The following is a 20,662-nucleotide window of genomic DNA, read 5'->3' on the forward strand; positions in this document are numbered from 1 at the left end:
GTTTGGGAAGGCGTGAGGGTAAGGGTTAGGATTAAGGTTATGTTTAGGGGTAGGGTTAAGGTTAGGGTCATGGCTACAGCTAGCAATCAGTTTGAGGGCCTGGTTAGGGTTGGGGATTTGGTGAGGCTGAGAGGGCTTTGGTTATGGATGGGGCTAGGAATAGGGGTATGTTGAGGGTTAGGGTTTGGAGTTGGGTGCGGATGATCATTAGGATTAGAGTTACAGTTATGGTCAGGGATTGGGCAATGATGAGGGATAGGATTAAGATCCTGTGAGGGGCCAGGAATACAGTTGTGTTTGGAGTTAGGTTTAGGATTCAGACTATGGTTAGGGTTTGGGACTGGGTAACGATGAGGGTTAGGATCATTGGTAGGACTGGGAATAAGGTTGTGTTTGGGGTTAGAAATAGGTTAAGGGTCATGGTTAGGTTTAGGTTTAAAGACTGGGCAGGGATGATGGTTAGGATTAGTTTTAGGGCTAGGAATAGAGTTATGTTTATGGTTACGGTTAGGGGTTGGGTGAAGACAAGTTTAGGAGGCTGGCCTGCTGTGTGGTAGGTACCACAGTTACTTACACCTTATACCAGGTCCAGTTATCCCTTATTAATGTGGTGTAGTCAGCGCCTAGAAGCCAGGCTCTCTAGAGGTAGCTGTGGCTGAGCAGCCAAGGCTTATCTAGGACACATGCAAAGCTCATGCAAAACCACTGTAGTCACACACAGTACTCACACACATGAAAGAAAATACTCAGGCCCTCATTACAACCCTGGCAGTCAAAGACTGCCAGGGCTGTTTCGTCAATTGCACCGCCAACAGGCTGGCGGTGCAATCCTGGGTATTATAACCGCGGCGCTGCCCAGGGGATTACGAGTCCCCCTCCCGCCAGCCTTTTCATGGCAGTAGGAACCGCCATGAAAAGGCTGGCAGAAAGGGGAGTCGCGGGGCCCCCTGGCACAGCCCCATGGAGCTTTTTACTGTCTGCATAGCAGACAGTGAAAAGCGCGACGGGTGCAACTGCACCGGTCGCACCACCGCAACACCGCCAGCTCCATTTGGAGCCGGCTCCCGTGTTGCGGCCAACATCCCCGCCAGCCCAACGGGGATGTTGTAATGGCCACCGCGGAAGAGTGGCCGCATTGGCGGCCGCGCAGTGGTTACAACTTGGCTGGCGGCGGTTGGCACCCACCAAAGTTGTAATGAGGGCCTCAGTGTTACAAAAATAAAGGTACTTTATTTTGGTGACACCAATGCCAAAAATACCTTGGAGGTAAGAAATACACAAATTATAAACACTAGTATGCAGAAATAGACATAAAACAGTTAGAAAACAGTCCAATTAGTGAAAATCACAATAGATAGAAATGTGCCCAGGGGGAACACAAACCATATACTAAGAAAGTGGAACGCAAATGTTGGTTTCCCAACTAGGCAAGTGTAGTGTGTAGAGCGGCGCAGGGAGTACTAGAAAACACCAAATGTAAGAACTAGAACTCACCCCAGAGCCCAGGAAAGCAGGAGTAAAACACAGTAACTTTCCCAGAACACACAGAAACATGAGAAAGAAGATTAAGCAAGAACAAGAAGAGACTGCAAGAAGAGTCTAAGGAGAACAGGAGCCCCTGCTAACCTGGATGAAGGTAGAAAAGAACCACCACCAGTGCAGAACAACAGTCAGTACTGCACTCAAGAAGATGGATTTGGGTTCCTGGTTGGTGCAGATGATGTCCCATACCGGATGGAAGATTGCAGTCTGGTTTGCGTTGCTGGAGTCCACTAACAAGACTTGACACACGCAAAGCTCGTGATTAGCAGGAAATGGCGCTGCCCGGGACCAGAAAGGACCAGGTGAACCCTATGCAGGAAGGAGAGTAGGAGGGGTCCCTCAGCAACTCAGAAAGCCCACAGAAGACCAGGCAGTGTGCACAGGAGTCCCACAGCACAGAGACAAAGGAGGTGCAAAAGGAGGGCCATGCAGCACTATGACAAAGGCTCCCACGATGCAGAGAACCACTCAGGAAGATGTACGTCACAGAATAGGGTGCTTGGGGCAGAAGCTGCACAGTGCACGAAGAACTTTGTGGAAGGATGCCAACAAACCTTGGCAACTGCAAAACACTTGGTGCAGGGGGATACTGTCTTGCATGGGGAGGCAATCTCTTACCTTCACCAAAGTTGGACAGTAGGACGTCAGGACCATCGGAACCACTTCAGTCCACCACCCGTGATGCAGGATCGAGGCAGCCCATCAGGAAAGGGGATCTACGCAGCAGGTCTTTGATGCATTGAGGTGCCCGCTGAAGCAGGGGGTGACTCCTTCCCTCCAAAGGAAATTCCTTTCTCTTCTGGTGCAGGCTGAAGACAGGCTGTCCTCTGAGGATGCATGACTGGGAAACAGTTGCAGTTGCTGGCAGGAGCTGAAGATACAATGTTGCAGAAGTCGTCTTTGCTTCTTTTTTTGCAGTTTTTGGAGTTCCTAGAGGGTCCAGATGCAGTTTCTTCAGTGAAAAGGGGAAGTAAAGGATGCAGATGATTCCTGCTGGAGTCTTGCAATCTGAAGCGGCAGAACCACCCAAAGGAGAGATCCTATGTAGCCCTGAAAGGGGGATTGGTCAGCTACACAGGTAAGGACCTATCAGGTGTGGGCTCTGCTGGCACTGGGCACTCAGATGCTCCCAGAGTTCCCTGCCAACTTGGAATCCAAGATGGCAAAACCCATGGACCCTCTGGAGGAGCTCTGAGCACCATCCCTGGGGTGGTGATGGACAGGGGAGTGGTCACTCCCCTTTCCTTTGTCTAGTTTTGTGCCAGAGCAGGGACTGGGGGTCCCTGAACCAGTGTAGACTGGATTATGCAAGGAGGGCACCAAATGCGCCCTTCAAAGCATTTCCAGTGGCTTGGGGAGGCTACTCCTCACTAGCCTGCAACACCTATTTCCAAAGGAAGAGGGTGTAACACCCCTCTCCTAAACAAAATCCTTTGTTCTGCCTTCCTAGGCTCGAGTTGCTTGAGCAACAGCAGGGCAGAAACCTGTCTGAGAACAACCTCAAGAGGCTGTAATGGCAATACTGGGGGTCCTCTAGGAACTTATAAGGGTGCACCAGTATTCCAATTTTGGGTGAAATACTGGGTTACCAGTATGCAACAACCACATTTAGAGGCTAAAGAACATAATCACTGGGGTCCTTCTTAGCATGATCCCAGTGAACACAAAGCACACTGACATCAGGCAGAAAATGGGGGTAAGCATGGCAAAAAGAGGCTACTTTCCTACAACGAGTGTTAGGATTAGTATAGGTTATGGTTAGGATCAAGGGTTAGGCAATGATGAGGGCCAGGAATAAAGTTGTGTTTATGGTTAGAGTTAGGTTTAGGGTCATGGTTAGGTTAGGGTTTAAGGATTGGGCAAGGATGCCCGTTAGGTTTAGATTTAGGGCTAGGAATAGGGCAATGTTTATTTTTAGGGTGCAGGAAAGTGTAAGAGTGGGGGTTAGGATTAGGGTTAGAGTCATGTTTAGGGTTGGAGATAGGATGTGATTGATGGTTAGGATTAGGGTTAGAGGTACAGGTAGGGCTAGGAATAGATTATGTTTAGGGGTTGGTTGAGGTAGGTTATGGTTAGGGTCAAGGATTGGCAATGATGAGAGTTATGATTAGGAACATGGTCATGACCAGGACAGCGTTATGTTTGTGGTTATGGTTAGGAGTTGGGTGACGATAAGCGTTAGGGTTAGAGTAGGTTATGGTTAGGGTCAACGGCTGGGCAATTGTAGGAAAGTACCATCTTGCCTGGCATGTTACCCCCATATTTCACTGTATATATGTCGTTTTAGTGTATGTGTCACTGGGACCCTGCCAGCCAGGGCCCCAGTGCTCATAAGTTTTTCCTGTATGTGTTCCCTGTGTGATGACCAACTGTCTCACTGAGGCTCTGCTAACCAGAACCTCAGTGGTTATGCTCTCTCTGCTTTCCAAATTGTCACTAACAGGCTAGTGACCAATTTCACCAATTCACATTGGCATACTGGAACACCCTTATAATTCCCTAGTATATGGTACTGAGGTATCCAGGGTATTGGGGTTCCAGGAGATGCCTATGGGCTGCAGCATTTCTTTTGCCACCCATAGGGAGCTCTGACAATTCTTACACAGGCCTGCCACTGCAGCCTGAGTGAAATAACGTCCACGTTATTTCACAGCCATTTACCACTGCACTTAAGTAACTTATAAGTCACCTATGTGTCTAACCTTCACCTGGTGAACGTTGGGTGCTAAGTTACTTAGTGTGTGGGCACCCTGGCACTAGCTAAGGTGCCCCCACATTGTTCAGGGCAAATTCCCCGGACGTTGTGAGTGCGGGGACACCATTACACTCGTGCACTATACAGAGGTCACTACCTATGTATAGTGTCACAATGGTAAGTCCGAACATGGCCATGTAACATGTCTAAGATCATGGAATTGTCACCCCAATGCCATTCTGGCATTGGGGAGACAATTCCATGATCCCCCGAGTCTCTAGCACAGACCCGGGTACTGCCAAACTGCCTTTCCCGGGGTTTCACTGCAGCTGCTGCTGCTGCCAACCCCTCAGACAGGTTTATGCCCTCCTGGGGTCCAGCCAGGCCTGACCCAGGAAGGCAGAACAAAGGACTTCCTCAGAGAGAGGGTGTTACACCCTCTCCCTTTGGAAAAAGGTGTCAGGGCTGGGGACGAGTAGCCCCCCCAGCCTCTGGAAATGCTTTGAGGTGAGCTCCGGTTCACTCCTCTTCCAAGTGCCTGTTCTGGTACTTCTGCGGGTGCTGCCTGCTTCTGTGAGGGCTCCCTGACTTGCTGGGTGCCCCCTCTGTCTCCTCATCCAAGTGGCGACATCCTGGTCCCTCCTGGGCCACAGCAGCATCCAAAAACCCTAACTGCGACCTTTGCAGCTAGCAAGGCTTGTTTGCAGTCTTTCTGCGTGGGAACACCTCTGCAAGCTTCTTCACGACGTGGTACATTCATCCTCCAAAGGGGAAGTTTCTAGCCTTCTTCGTTCTTGCAGAATCCACAGCTTCTACCATCTGGTGGCAGCTTCTTTGCACCCTCAGCTGGCATTTCCTGGGCATCTGCCCTCTCTCGACATCTGTCGCGACTCTTGGACTTGGTCCCCTTGTTCCACAGGTACTCTCGTCCGGAAATCCACTTTGGTTGCATTGCTGGTGTTGGTCTTCCTTGCAGAATTCCCCTATCACGACTTCTGTGCTCTCTGGGGAATATAATTGCACTTTACACCTACTTTTCAGGGTCTTGGGGTGGGCTATTTTTCTAACCCTCACTGTTTTCTTACAGTCCCAGCGACCCTCTACAAGCTCACATAGGTTTGGGGTCCATTCGTGGTTCGCATTCCACTTTTGGAGTATATGGTTTGTGTTGCCCCTATACCTATGTGCTCCTATTGCAATCTATTGTAATTTTACACTGCTTGCATTACTTCCTTTTGCTATTACTGCATATTTTTGGTATTGTGTACATATATCTTGTGTATATTTGCTATCCTCATACTGAGGGTACTCACTGAGATACTTTTGGCATATTGTCATAAAATAAAGTACCTTTATTTTTAGTATATCTGTGTATTGTGTTTTCTTATGATATTGTGCATATGACACCAGTTGTATAGTAGGAGCTTTGCATGTCTCCTAGTTCAGCCTAAGCTGCTCTGCTATAGCTACCTTCTATCAGCCTAAGCTGCTAGAAACACCTCTTCTACACTAATAAGGGATAACTGGACCTGGTACAGAGTGTAAGTACCTCTGGTACCCACTACAAGCCAGGCCAGCCTTCTACAGCAATGATGAGGGATAGTATTAGGGTCATGGTCAAGAGTAGGAACAGAGTTATGTTTAGGGTTAGAGCCATGGTTAAGGTTAAGGATTACCAAGAGGGGTGGGTTTGAGGACAGGTTGGAGGTAGGGCTAGAAATAGGATTATCTTTAAGGTTAGGTTTAGGATAAGGCTCGTGGTTAGGATTAGTGACTGGGTGAGGATGGGGGTTAGGATTACAGTAGTTGGTAGGGCTAAGAATAAGATTATGTTTAGCATTAGAGTAAGGCTTAGAGTCATGATTGGGATTGGGTGAGGATGAGGGTGTTGTTTAGGGTTAGCGATTGGCTGAGGGTTGGAATAATGCTTCATTTCAGGGGTTGGCATGGGTTAGCATTAGGGATAGGGGTGTGAAATTAAACCACACCACATCCTTTTAGAGTAACAGAACTGCTGGGCACAGCAGCAATGTTTTCTTGTTCATGCTAATGTTACCCACCAAATGGGCACATCTCCGTGACCTGGCACACTGTACATTGTCATCCGAGGGATGACAACTTGGAAATCAGCTTCCTCGGCTGCATGCGACATGTTTGATGCTCATGAAGGCAGCTGCTAATACTTGAGAGTTGAGCTGGACACTGGTTTGTATTCTTTGTGAGAATTGTGTTAAGTGATGGATATTAGAAACTTTGGCTACAAGTGTATTTGGCTCCTTTTGAGGTCTTGCCTCCTTCCTTAGTGTATGGAGTTCCCTTCAAGAGGTGTTTTTTGAGGTTCACTATTATTTTTTTTCAATTAACTCTTTAGAGTCTCAAGGTAACAGAACATAGTGCAATGTCCAGGAGTCCCATCAGGTTGACCAGGAGCAGAACGTGGAAGAGGACAAAGCATGATGACCCCAATCGCCAAGATAAGACAGAGGCTTCTCCTCTGAGGACATGGGTGGAAGGGAAGCCTGCACTCGACAACCAGCTCTTACCTCTTTCCATTTCCATCGTCTCTTCACTTTCTACTGAATAAAGTCCTGATACGTCTTAGTTACCTTTAGTTTTGGATATAGACAGGGTCATTATGACATTGGCGGGCGGCGGTAATGCGGCCGCACTCCCGTGGCCCCCATCACGACATTCCCGCTGGGCCGGCGGGAATGAGGCCACAACATAGGAGCCGGCTCCAAATGGATCCGGCGGTGTTGCGGCCGTGCGACGGGTGCAGTTGCTATGCAGACAGTGAAAAGCTGGCCGGGGCCCTGTTAGGGGGCCCCTGCACTGCCCATGCTACTGGCATGGGCAGTGCAGGGGCCCCCAGGGGCCCCAGGACACCCCTTACCGCCAGCCTCTTCCTGGCGGTGCAAACCGCCAGAAACAGGCTGGCAGTAGGGGTGTCATAATCCCCAGGGCAGCGCTGCTTGCAGCGCTGCCCTGGCGGATTATCACCGCCGGGGCTAAAACGGCGGGAAACCGCCGGCCTCGGCGGTGAGACCGCGGCGCTAAGGCCGCGGTCGTAATAGGCCAGGAAGCACCGCCAGCCTGTTGGCGGTGCTTCTGTCATTTTAGCCCTGGCCGTCTCGGACCTTCAGGGTCAAAATGACCCCCTAAATGTCTGGGCAGGAGACGATGGGAAGAAAATAGTTTAGCAGAAACAGGGGTGTCCAAGGAACTAGGAGAATAAATGTGGCAGTGAGAGTTCACAGAATTGGGGCAGGTGGTTGGGAGAAGTTACCTGTGTCCTCAATGCTGATGGACGCTGAGGACATTGTTTGCCCGCCGGTCAAAGCCTGGGCAGGGAAGATTTCTGAGCCCCCAACCGGCGGGAGCGCAAAAGTTTCTACTTTCCTCGCACTCCCGGGCAAGGAAACACAGAATGACCCCTGCCTGGCAGGTGTAGAGAGAAAAGCTGCTCCCCTGCTGGCTGCTGGCAGGAGAGCCGGCGAGACTGCGGGGTGAGGGACCTCCCCTCACGGGCCACAACAGAAACAAAGGGGGTTATTACAACTTTGGAGGAGGTGGTAATCCGTCCCAAATGTGACGGATATACCACCAGCCGTATTAAGAGTTCCATAGGATATAATGGACTCTTATTACGGCTGGTGGTAAATCCGTCACTTTACCGTCACTTTTGGGACGGATTAACATCTCCTCCAAAGTTGTAATAACCCCCAAAGTGTTGTGCAGCGCCCTGAGTGGCCATTCGGATGCCCAAGTGTTAAAAAAAGGTGTCCGACTCCTGTTCGGTCAGTCGAATGGGACCTGGCAGGGCTGCGGGGGACGTGGAGCTCCCTCCGCGGCCCTCAACCAAAGCTAAAGTTGTGCACACCCAGAGTGGCACTGGGACACCCACAAAAAAAAATTAAAAAGGAAAGAAGAATACATGAGCAGCCAAAGCAGCTCATGCATTATTCACTGCTCCCCTAAGCAGCCCCCATGTGCTCCTCCATGGGTTATTTTCACACAATTGTCTGCATGTTGGTTCCCCAATCCAAAAAACACAAAAAGGTATGGGGTTCACTTATAATGAGGAGCTGTACCCAAAGGAGATTATCCTGGAGCTCCTTGACCACATTGGGTGTATGAATGAAGTGTAAGTGCTGTGAAGTGGTGAAGGGGGGGTGTTTCCTTTACGGACTAGGTGGTCTCACACACTATATAGTGTCATACTTCATCATTTGACCACCTAGCCCCATCCAGGTAGGACAGTGCCACCTGGTCGGACTTAACCTCACCGTTAAAAGAACGGGAGGGAGTGCGTAAATTATTATTTTCTGGAATTTAGTGGGATCCAGCTAAACTAAGGAAAGATATAAAAACACCCCGCCAGTTACCAGTGGGCAATCTACACTTTTAATGGTGGTGTCTGCTTGTGTAAAAACAAGGATGGGACACCTAAGTGAGAACAAGGGCTCACTGGGTCACCTATCTAAAAATGGCTGACATGTTTCTGCCCTCTACAAAGAGCCAAGGAAGTTCTGGGGGCATTCTTCAGGGCCTAGGATCCCTTAAAGTCATGCATTGCAGAGACAGACATCCAACACTCACAAAGAGAGTGGGTACAAAAAAGTGAGAAAAGATGCAGCCTACCTGAAGCGTGGAACTACCTAGCGTAGGCCCCAAGTCTAAAGGCTACTTGCCCCCAGACTCCAGGAGGGGGAGTGTCCCCGTATAGTCACACTTGCGTCAAAGGAGGCGCTCGCTGTGCGCCTAATTCGTCCCCTCACTGGACCGCTTGGGGCATCACCGGGGCACCGGGCGCCACGGGCGTTTGCGTCTGCTTTGTGCGCCTCCGGAGCACTCTAGTGTTACAGAAGGGACCGTACATCCTTGTGTGGCCCCATCTGTGACACAGATAGCGCTGGTGACTTATAGCGCCTGGCTACCACCAGGGGACATTCCCTCATTTCCATAGCACATACTGTAGTATAAGTCCCTGACAGCAGCACTGGTGATTCTCACATAGAGTAGTGTCTGTAACTGACAGAAGCATTAGTGATTCTCACCTGAGGATAAGAACCATGCCAGGACCACAATGGCCACAACCACCAGAGCCAGAGGAACCAGTATGTACACCAGCAGGATCCCTGAGGGCAGAAAAGATAAGAGAGAGTGACAATGCAAGAGGCAAAGGAATGGGTCAAGAGGAAGGGATGGGAGTAGTCTGCGTCATGCATCACTAGATACAGACTGCACTGACCTGCACCGCTATAGACTCCACTGACCTGCACCACTATAGACTGCACTGACCTGCACCACTATATAGACTGTACTGATGTGCATCACTTTGGACATACTACACTGACCTGCACTGCTATAGACTGCACTGACCAGCACCACTATATACCTACTGCACTGACCTGCATCACTATAGACTGCACTGACCTGCACCACTATATGGACTGTACTGACCTGCATCACTATACAGACTGCACTGACTTACATCACTATATATAGACTGCACTGACCTGCACCGCTATAGACTGCACTGACCTGCACCACTATAGACTGCACTGACCTGCACCGCTATAGATTGCACTGACCTGCACCACTATAGACTGCACTGACCTGCACCACTATAGACTGCACTGACCTGCACCACTATATAGACTGTACTGATGTGCATCACTTTAGACATACTACACTGACCTGCACTGCTATAGACTGCACTGACCTGCACCACTATATACCTACTGCACTGACCTGCATCACTATAGACTGCACTGACCTGCACCACTATATGGACTGTACTGACCTGCATCACTATACAGACTGCACTGACTTACATCACTATATATAGACTGCACTGACCTGCACCGCTATAGACTGCACTGACCTGCACCACTATAGACTGCACTGACCTGCACCGCTATAGACTGCACTGACCTGCACCACTATAGACTGCACTGACCTGCACCACTATATAGACTGTACTGATGTGCATCACTTTAGACATACTACACTGACCCTGGTATAGACTGCACTGACCTGCACCACTATATACCTACTGCACTGACCTGCATCACCATATAGACTGTACTGACCTGCATAACTATATAGACTGTACTGACCTGCATCACTATACAGACTGCACTGACCTGCATCACTATAGACTGCACTGACCTGCATCACTATATAGACTGTACTGACCTGCATCACTATACAGACTGCACTGACTTGCATCACTATATATAGACTGCACTGACCTGCACCACTATATACAGACTGCACTGACTTGCATCACTATATACAGACTGCACTGACCTGCACCACTATAGACTGCACTGACCTGCACCACTATATAGACTGTACTGATGTGCATCACTTTAGACATACTACACTGACCTGCACTGCTATAGACTGCACTGACCTGCACCACTATATACCTACTGCACTGACCTGCATCACTATAGACTGTACTGACCTGCACCACTATATGGACTGTACTGACCTGCATCACTATACAGACTGCACTGACTTACATCACTATATATAGACTGCACTGACCTGCGCCGCTATAGACTGCACTGACCTGCACCACTATAGACTGCACTGACCTGCACCGCTATAGACTGCACTGACCTGCACCACTATAGACTGCACTGACCTGCACCACTATATAGACTGTACTGATGTGCATCACTTTAGACATACTACACTGACCCTGGTATAGACTGCACTGACCTGCACCACTATATACCTACTGCACTGACCTGCATCACCATATAGACTGTACTGACCTGCATAACTATATAGACTGTACTGACCTGCATCACTATACAGACTGCACTGACCTGCATCACTATAGACTGCACTGACCTGCATCACTATATAGACTGTACTGACCTGCATCACTATACAGACTGCACTGACTTGCATCACTATATATAGACTGCACTGACCTGCACCACTATATACAGACTGCACTGACTTGCATCACTATATTCAGACTGCACTGACCTGCACCACTATAGACTGCACTGACCTGCACCACTATATACAGACTGCACCAAACTGCACCACTATATACAGACTGCACTGAACTGCACCACTATAGACTGCACTGACCTGCACCACTATATACAGACTGCACTGACCTGCACCACTATATACATACTGCACTGACCTGCACCACTATAGACATACTACACTGATCTGCACCACTATAGACATACTGCACTGACCTGCACTACTATATACATACTGCACTGACCTGCATCACTATGCACAGACTGCACTGACTTGCACTACTATAGACTGCACTAATCTGCACCACTATATAGTGCACTGACCTGCACCACTTTGTACATACTACAGTGACCAGCATCTCTATATACTGTCTGCACTGACCTGCATCACTATATACAGACTGCACTAAACGAAATCACAATATACAGACTGCAATGACCTCCACCACTATATACAGACTGCACTGACCTGCATCACTATATATAGACTGCAATGACCTGCATCACTATACATACTGCACTGACCTGCATTTCTACATACTGTCTGCACTGACCTGCATCACAATATACAGACTACACTGACCACCACTATGTACAGACTGCACTAACCTGCATCACTATATATAGACTGCAATGACCTGCATCACTATACATACTGCACTGACCTGAATTTCTACATACTGACTGCACTGACCTGCATCACAATATAGAGACTGCACTGACCTGCATCACTATATACAGACTGCACTGACCTGCATCACTCTATACAGACTGCACTGACCTGCATCAAAATATAGAGACTGCACTGACCTGCATCACTATACAGACTGCACTGACTTGCCTCACTATATACAGACTGCACTGACTTGCATCACTATATACAGACTGCACTTTCCTGCACCACTATAGACTGCACTGTCCTGCACCACTATATACAGACTGCACTGAACTGCACCACCATAGACTGCACTGACCTGCACCACTATATACAGACTGCACTGACCTGCACCACTATATACATACTACACTGACCTGCACCACTATAGACATACTACGCTGACCTGCACCACTATAGGCATACTGCACTGACCTGCACAACTATATACATACTGCACTGACCTGCATCACTATACACAGACTGCACTGACTTGCACCACTGTAGACTGCACTGACCTGCACCACTATATAGTGCACTGACCTGCACCACTATGTACATACTACACTGACCTGCATCTCTATATACTGTCTGCACTGACCTGCATCACTATATACAGACTGCACTAAACGAAATCACAATATACAGACTGCAATGACCTGCACCACTATATACAGACTGCACTGACCTGCATCAAAATATACAGACTGCACTGACCTGCATCACTGTATACAGACTGCACTGACCTGCATCACTATACAGACTGCACTGACCTGCATCAAAATAGACAGACTGCACTGATCTGCATTACTTTATACAGACTGCACTGACCTGCACCACTATATACAGACCGCACTGACTGACATCACAATATACAGACTGCACTGACCTGCATCAAAATAGACAGACTGAACTGATCTGCATTACTATATACAGACTGCACTGACCTGCACCACTATATAGAGACTGCACCATCTCTACTGTTTTTATTCTCTCTTCCATCGTCTAATTATTCATGCTCCACTCTTCTCACCTGTTGAATTTCCAGATGGTGACTGGGTTGAAGGGTTGCCGTGACCACCAGATGCTGAGTGGGTTGAACGGTTGCCATGATGAGCTTCAGTAACATCTGTGGGTGGAAGACACAGAAAGGTGAGACAAGTGACCCACTCGGACCCTGATACTGCTGGAGCCTGCTGTGGTCCACACTCTGGAGATCTAGAGGCGTATTTATCATAGGCTTTGTGTCACGCTTGCATCACGCAAGGGGCTGCAGGTTGATGCGAAACCCAGAATGAGATTTAGCAAGCCACGCAGGGCCACCGTGCGTGGCGCTGCGTGGTTTAGTAAATATGGGGTCACGGAAAGCCGCGCAAGTTGCTGCCTTGCGTTACTCTGCCGCAGAGAGACGTTCCATGGGTGGAGCGAGGGTGTTTCCATCCAAGGTGGTCTTGCGTGACTTGAGGAAACTGACTTTGGTTTTGCGTTGTTCTAACGCCCGCTGCATGGTGCAAGGGCAACACAAATCCAAGATAAATATTCCCTTTACATTCCTGCGCGGGGCACGGGGGCCTGGGTTGGCGCCAGGCAGCACGTAGTGCACCAATGCAAGGAGAGGGCAGGATTGTGCCATAAAATATTATTCATGGTGCATTCGTGCCCTTTAATCATCATACAATGCTGCGCCGCAAGATGTTTTGCTGTGCTGGGTTGCGTGACATTTTCATAACCCCCCCCCCCCCGCCCAGTGTGGCTCCTGCCGTTGCACTTCCGGTCCTGGGGGGAGTGCACAATGCATGACAGGGGGTTGCACAATCATGCTACTTCTTGTGAGATTTTTTGAAATTCCAAGAAACTTCTACAAAAGTCTTCATAATTTTGCTTTCATATTGAAATGTGGTTTGAGGTTTCTGTCATGAGTAGGTGGCCGCGCACCTCCTTCTTAACATTGGCCAGTAGTAGTCTGGTTCGAGCAGACAATATAACACGTTCCCTTTTCTGTCTTTTTTTATGTGAGCTGCCTGCCCTTTTTCAAATGTTATGTCAAATTCTGGAATTTCCCTGATTTCATTGGAGTAATTCAAATTCCTCCCAGGCCTTTGACTACCATGTCACAAAGAAGGCAGCGGCCCAGTGTAGCGCTGCAGCCTTTCTACCGAGAAGCAGCGCCGAGGGCTCGATTCACAAAGGTGAAGTGAGACCAAAACTCTAACTTTACCAGTACTAAAGTTAGACTTTTGGTCTAAGTTAGAGTTTTGGTCTAACTTCACCTTTGTGAACTGGTCCCTGAGTGTGGCCACCAAAGTTATGTGAGTGTAGCGGGCCCAGCGACAGAAGCTGGACTCCTGGGTGTCTTCCTGCCTGTGCACCCCGCAGTACGCCGCCCCCCTCTGCAGCAGAAGCAACAATGTAATGTGGTGGCTGATTGGTTGCTATGGGACTTTCACAGAAGGTCCTCCCTCTTGACACTTGACGCCTGCCCCTGGGTAACATAAGTCAAAGTTCAACGGCTAGTCGTCTTCCTGATGACCCTAGTCACTAAACTTAAAGAACAGCCTCTGTTTCCAAGACCCTCCAGCGGTTTAACAACTCCATCTCTACTGCAAGACGGCAGCCATTGCACAACCCTCCTACATGATGTGTGCCACCCTTCATCCATCCAAGGACTCTTCGATCGATGACCTCGAATGGGCTCTCTCAATGGAATTACTGACTGTTCACACCGTTTTTAGACCCTAGTCCTGCACCGGAAAGTTACCCTGAGCCATGAAGAGGTCCGAATTTTTCAACAATCTTTTCATTGAGTTTTTAAAATACTCCATCTAGGACAGACAAACAGCCATGGGCGTCAATTCACCAAAATTCCAGGGGTAGCGGAAGTGACATCATACCCATTGATCTTAATGACATCACAGGAAGTGACACCATTTCACCATTGATCCAGGTGTTTTCTAGGAAGGCATGTCACACTACCCCAACATCAAACATGTACTTTAACACCCCTTTACACTCATTCTTATTCTTTCTCACTCATTCACTGCTATTCATTCATAATTTCACTCATACTCACTCATACTCACACATACTCACTTATACTTACTCATACTTACTGACATTCAGGCCCAGATTTACTAATGCTTTGAACCAGGTTTTCGTCCCTGTTACGACTCACACCCGGTGCGAAGTGTTGTGTGCCATTTACCATCCACTGCTAATCCGGATTTGCATTGAACAGTATCTCAAAGTAACGCAATATGTAAACCTGTGCTATGCACTACTTTGGGTTATTTTGCGTTAAGGGGGTGTCCCACGGATGGAGTACGAGCATTCCCATCCAAGCACTGACGCGTATTGACGTAAATTGCCTCAGAATCTTGAGACTGCTTGAGGCACACGTAATGAGAAGAAACCCTTCATTTCTGCTCGTTTTTCCAAGTTTGCACAAGCGCTGCACTGTACAACACACACACAAAGTGGGAAGAGCTCTAAAGCAGAGATAGAGGAGTGTACTCTCTCGCAGACCCTCGCACTCCGGCGCAACGGTGTGCGTTGCTGCCGGACGTGCCCCGGCGCACTGGGAGGGGAGCAGATCACCACATTGAGTAGACACAGTGCGTTGCTGCCGGGCGTACCCCGGCGCACGGGGAGGGGCGCAGATCACCACAGTGAGTAGACACCGCGTTGCTGCCGGACGTGCCCCGGCGCACTGGGAGGGGAGCAGATCACCACAGTGAGTAGACACAGTGCGTTGCTGCCACGCGTGCCCCGGCGCACGGGGCGCAGATCACCACAGTGAGTAGACACAGTGCGTTGCTGCCAGGCGTGCCCCGGCGCACGGGGAGGGCCGCAGATCACCACAGTGAGTAGACACAGTGCGTTGCTGCCAGGCGTGCCCCGGCGCACGGGGAGGGGTGCAGATCACCACAGTGAGTAGACACAGCGCGTTGCTGCCGGACGTGCCCCGGTGCACGGGGAGGGGAGCAGATCACCACAGTGAGTAGACACAGCGCGTTGCTGCCGGGCGTGCCCCGGTGCACGGGGAGGGCCGCAGATCACCACAGTGAGTAGACACAGTGCATTGCTGCCGGACGTGCCCCAGCGCACGGGGAGGGGCGCAGATCACCACAGTGAGTAGACACAGCGCGTTGCTGCCGGACGTCCCTACCAAAGACATCAAACGACTCCAACGGATCCAAAATGCCTCCGCCCGACTGATCCTCGACATACCCCGCCGATGCCACATCTCCCCACACCTGAGGGAACTCCACTGGCTCCCAGTAGACAAGAGGATCACTTTTAAACTCCTTACCCACGCTCACAAGGCGCTTCACAACACCGGACCCTCCTACCTCAACACCAGACTCAACTTCTACACCCCAACACGCCAACTCCGATCCGCCAACCTCGCCCTAGCCATCGTACCCCGAATCCAACGCTAGACCTCCGGCGGCAGATCCTTCTCTTTCCTCGCCGCCAAAACCTGGAACTCTCTCCCCACTCCGCTACGCCAGACCCAGGACCTCCTCACATTCAGAAGGCTCCTCAAGACCTGGCTCTTCGACCGCTAAACAGCCTCTCCACCCCCCCCCACCTCAGCGCCTCGAAACCCTAACGGGTACATAGCGCGCTTTATAAATACTATGATTGATTGATTGATTGACGTGTCCCTGCGCACGGGGAGGGGTGCAGATCACTGCCAGACGTGCCCCGGCGCACGGGGAGGGGCGCAGATCACCACAGTGAGTAGACACAGTGCGTTGCTGCCGGACATGCCCCGGCGCACGGGGAGGGGCGCAGATCACCACATTGAGTAGACACAGTGCGTTGCTGCCGGACGTGCCCCGGCGCACGGGGAGGGGCGCAGATCACCACAGTGAGTAGACACAGTGCGTTGCTGCCAGACGTGCCCCGGCGCACGGGGAGGGCCGCAGATCACCACAGTGAGTAGACACAGTGCGTTGCTGCCAGGCGTGCCCCGGCGCACGGGGCGCAGATCACCACAGTGAGTAGACACAGTGCGTTGCTGCCAGACGTGCCCCGGCGCACGGGGAGGGGCGCAGATCACCACAGAGAGTAGACACAGTGCGTTGCTGCCGGACGTGCCCCGGCGCACGGGGAGGGGAGCAGATCACCACAGTGAGTAGACACAGCGCGTTGGTGCCAGGCGTGCCCCGGCGCACGGGGAGGGGAGCAGATCACCACAGTGAGTAGACACAGTGCGTTGCTGCCAGACGTGCCCCGGCGCACGGGGAGGGGCGCAGATCACCACATTGAGTAGACACAGTGCGTTGCTCCCAGGCGTGCCCCGGCGCACGGGGCGCAGATCACCACAGTGAGTAGACACAGTGCGTTGCTCCCAGGCGTGCCCCGGCGCACAGGGAGGGGCGCAGATCACCACATTGAGTAGACACAGTGCGTTGCTGCCAGACGTGCCCCGGCGCACGGGGAGGGGAGCAGATCACCACAGTGAGTAGACACAGTGCGTTGCTGCCGGACGTGCCCCGGCGCACGGGGAGGGGCGCAGATCACCACAGTGAGTAGACACAGCGCGTTGCTGCCGGACGTGTCCCGGCGCACGGGGAGGGGCGCAGATCACCACATTGAGTAGACACAGTGCGTTGCTCCCAGGCGTGCCCCGGCGCACGGGGCGCAGATCACCACAGTGAGTAGACACAGTGCGTTGCTCCCAGGCGTGCCCCGGCGCACGGGGAGGGGCGCAGATCACCACATTGAGTAGACACAGTGCGTTGCTGCCGGACGTGCCCCGGCGCACGGGGAGGGGCGCAGATCACCACAGTGAGTAGACACAGTGCGTTGCTGCCGGACGTGCCCCGGCACACGGGGAGGGGCGCAGATCACCACAGTGAGTAGACACAGCGCGTTGCTGCCGGACGTGTCCCGGCGCACGGGGAGGGGCGCAGATCACCACAGTGAGTAGACACAGCGCGTTGCTGCCAGGCGTGCCCCGGCGCACGGGGAGGGGCGCAGATCACCACAGTGAGTAGACACAGCGCGTAGCTGCCGGACGTGCCCCGGCGCACGGGGAGGGGCGCAGATCACCACAGTGAGTAGACACAGTGCGTTGCTGCCAGGCGTGCCCCGGCGCACGGGGCGCAGATCACCACAGTGAGTAGACACAGTGCGTTGCTGCCAGGCGTGCCCCGGCGCACGGGGAGGGCCGCAGATCACCACAGTGAGTAGACACAGTGCGTTGCTGCCAGACGTGCCCCGGCGCACGGGGAGGGGAGCAGATCACCACAGTGAGTAGACACAGCGCGTTGCTGCTGGACGTGTCCCGGCGCACGGGGAGGGCCGCAGATCACCACAGTGAGTAGACACAGCGCGTTGCTGCTGGACGTGCCCCGGCGCACGGGGAGGGCCGCAGATCACCACAGTGAGTAGACACAGTGCGTTGCTGCCAGACGTGCCCCGGCGCACGGGGAGGGGCGCAGATCACCACAGTGAGTAGACACAGTGCGTTGCTGCCGGACGTGCCCCGGCGCACGGGGAGGGGCGCAGATCACCACAGTGAGTAGACACAGTGCGTTGCTGCCAGACGTGCCCCGGCGCACGGGGAGGGCCGCAGATCACCACAGTGAGTAGACACAGTGCGTTGCTCCCAGGCGTGCCCCGGCACACGGGGAGGGGTGCAGATCACCACATTGAGTAGACACAGTGCGTTGCTGCCAGACGTGCCCCGGCGCACGGGGAGGGGCGCAGATCACCACAGTGAGTAGACACAGTGCGTTGCTGCCGGACGTGCCCCGGCGCACGGGGAGGGGCGCAGATCACCACAGTGAGTAGACACAGCGCGTTGCTGCCGGACGTGTCCCTGCGCACGGGGAGGGGTGCAGATCACTGCCAGGCGTGCCCCGGCTTACAGGGAGGGGCGCAGATCACCACAGTGAGTAGACACAGTTCGTTGCTGCCGGACGTGCCCCGGCGTACGGGGAGGGGCGCAGATCACCACAGTGAGTAGACACAGTGCGTTGCTGCCGGACGTGCCCCGGCGCACGGGGAGGGCCGCAGATCACCACAGTGAGTAGACACAGTGCGTTGCTGCCAGGCGTGTCCCGGCGCACGGGGTGCAGATCACCACAGTGAGTAAACACAGTGCGTTGCTGCCAGGCGTGCCCCGGCGCACGGGGAGGGCCGCAGATCACCACAGTGAGTAGACACAGTGCGTTGCTGCCAGACGTGCCCCGGCGCACGGGAAGGGGAGCAGATCACCACAGTGAGTAGACACAGCGCGTTGCTGCCGGACGTGTCCCGGCGCACGGGGAGGGCCGTAGATCACCACAGTGAGTAGACACAGTGCGTTGCTGCCAGGCGTGCCCCGCCGCACGGGGAGGGCCGCAGATCACCACAGTGAGTAGACACAGTGCGTTGCTGCCAGGCGTGCCCCGGCGCACGGGGAGGGGCGCAGATCACCACAGTGAGTAGACACAGTGCGTTGCTGCCGGACGTGCCCCGGCGCACGGGGAGGGGTGCAGATCACCACAGTGAGTAGACACAGTGCGTTGCTGCCGGACGTGCCCCAGCGCATGGGGAGGGGCGCAGATCACCACAGTGAGTAGACACAGTGCGTTGCTGCCAGACGTGCCCCGGCGCACGGGGAGGGCCGCAGATCACCACAGTGAGTAGACACAGTGCGTTGCTGCCAGGCGTGCCCCGGCGCACGGGGCGCAGATCACCACAGTGAGTAGACACAGTGCGTTGCTGCCAGACGTGCCCCGGCGCACGGGGAGGGGCGCAGATCACCACAGTGAGTAGACACAGTGCATTGCTGCCGGACGTGCCCCGGTGCACGGGGAGGGGAGCAGATCACCACAGTGAGTAGACACAGCGCGTTGGTGCCAGGCATGCCCCGGCGCACGGGTAGGGGAGCAGATCACCACAGTGAGTAGACACAGTGCGTTGCTGCCAGACGTGCCCCGGCGCACGGGGAGGGGCGCAGATCACCACATTGAGTAGACACAGTGCGTTGCTCCCAGGCGTGCCCCGGCGCACGGGGCGCAGATCACCACAGTGAGTAGACACAGTGCGTTGCTCCCAGGCGTGCCCCGGCGCACAGGGAGGGGCGCAGATCACCACATTGAGTAGACACAGTGCGTTGCTGCCAGACGTGCCCCGGCGCACGGGGAGGGGCGCAGATCACCACAGTGAGTAGACACAGTGCGTTGCTTCTTTTCCTTTGACACAGGACAGCGCAGCAGCTTTGGAGCACCGTTTTATGGCATCAAACAACAGCTTATTTGGGCCTCAATTTCACACAAACTCACTACCTGTCACTGACTCTCAATCACCTTCACTCACACACGCACACTCTCAGCTCATAGAAACCCATTCTCACCCATAAAAATAGTTTCACATACTTCAGCTTCCGCCAAAGGTTCCACACCAAACAAGTGCACTGCATGTGTTATAATACTAATAGTGAATATTAGAGTATTATTCACTAATAGAATAATGTAAAGACAAGCCAGGGCTCATAGGTGCAACCCTGATGACCCCTAAAGACATCCATGTATCTGAGGTGGTCTGAGGGCATCTCTCATTATCATCTCCAAATTGCTTCAGATGAAGTATCAAGTCGTCCCACTTGGGTGCTATAGGTCATGGGTACTCACAAACATTTTCCCAGGGGCCACAAAGTCTGGTCTGTGATGTGACGGAGGGCCGCATTGATGCTCTCAGTCCGCGTTGATGCTCTCATGCCACGTTGATGCTCTCAGGCCGCATTGATGCTCT

General features: G+C 52.5%; 1 protein-coding gene across 1 annotated transcript in view; it reads right to left on the bottom strand.

The window, feature by feature from the left end:
- The window catches only part of LOC138246685 (carcinoembryonic antigen-related cell adhesion molecule 2-like), a 187,107-nt gene that overhangs the window by 49,961 nt on the left and 116,484 nt on the right, over positions 1-20,662 (bottom strand). The window contains exons 5-6 of the mRNA XM_069201454.1: positions 12,945-13,040; positions 9,295-9,375 (exon numbers count right to left, since the gene is read on the bottom strand). Coding sequence (XP_069057555.1) covers positions 9,295-9,375; positions 12,945-13,040 — 177 coding nt within the window. The remainder of the gene's footprint in view (positions 1-9,294; positions 9,376-12,944; positions 13,041-20,662) is intronic.

The sequence above is a fragment of the Pleurodeles waltl genome, chromosome 7 (genome assembly GCF_031143425.1).
Source record: "Pleurodeles waltl isolate 20211129_DDA chromosome 7, aPleWal1.hap1.20221129, whole genome shotgun sequence".
Taxonomy (NCBI): domain Eukaryota; kingdom Metazoa; phylum Chordata; class Amphibia; order Caudata; family Salamandridae; genus Pleurodeles; species Pleurodeles waltl.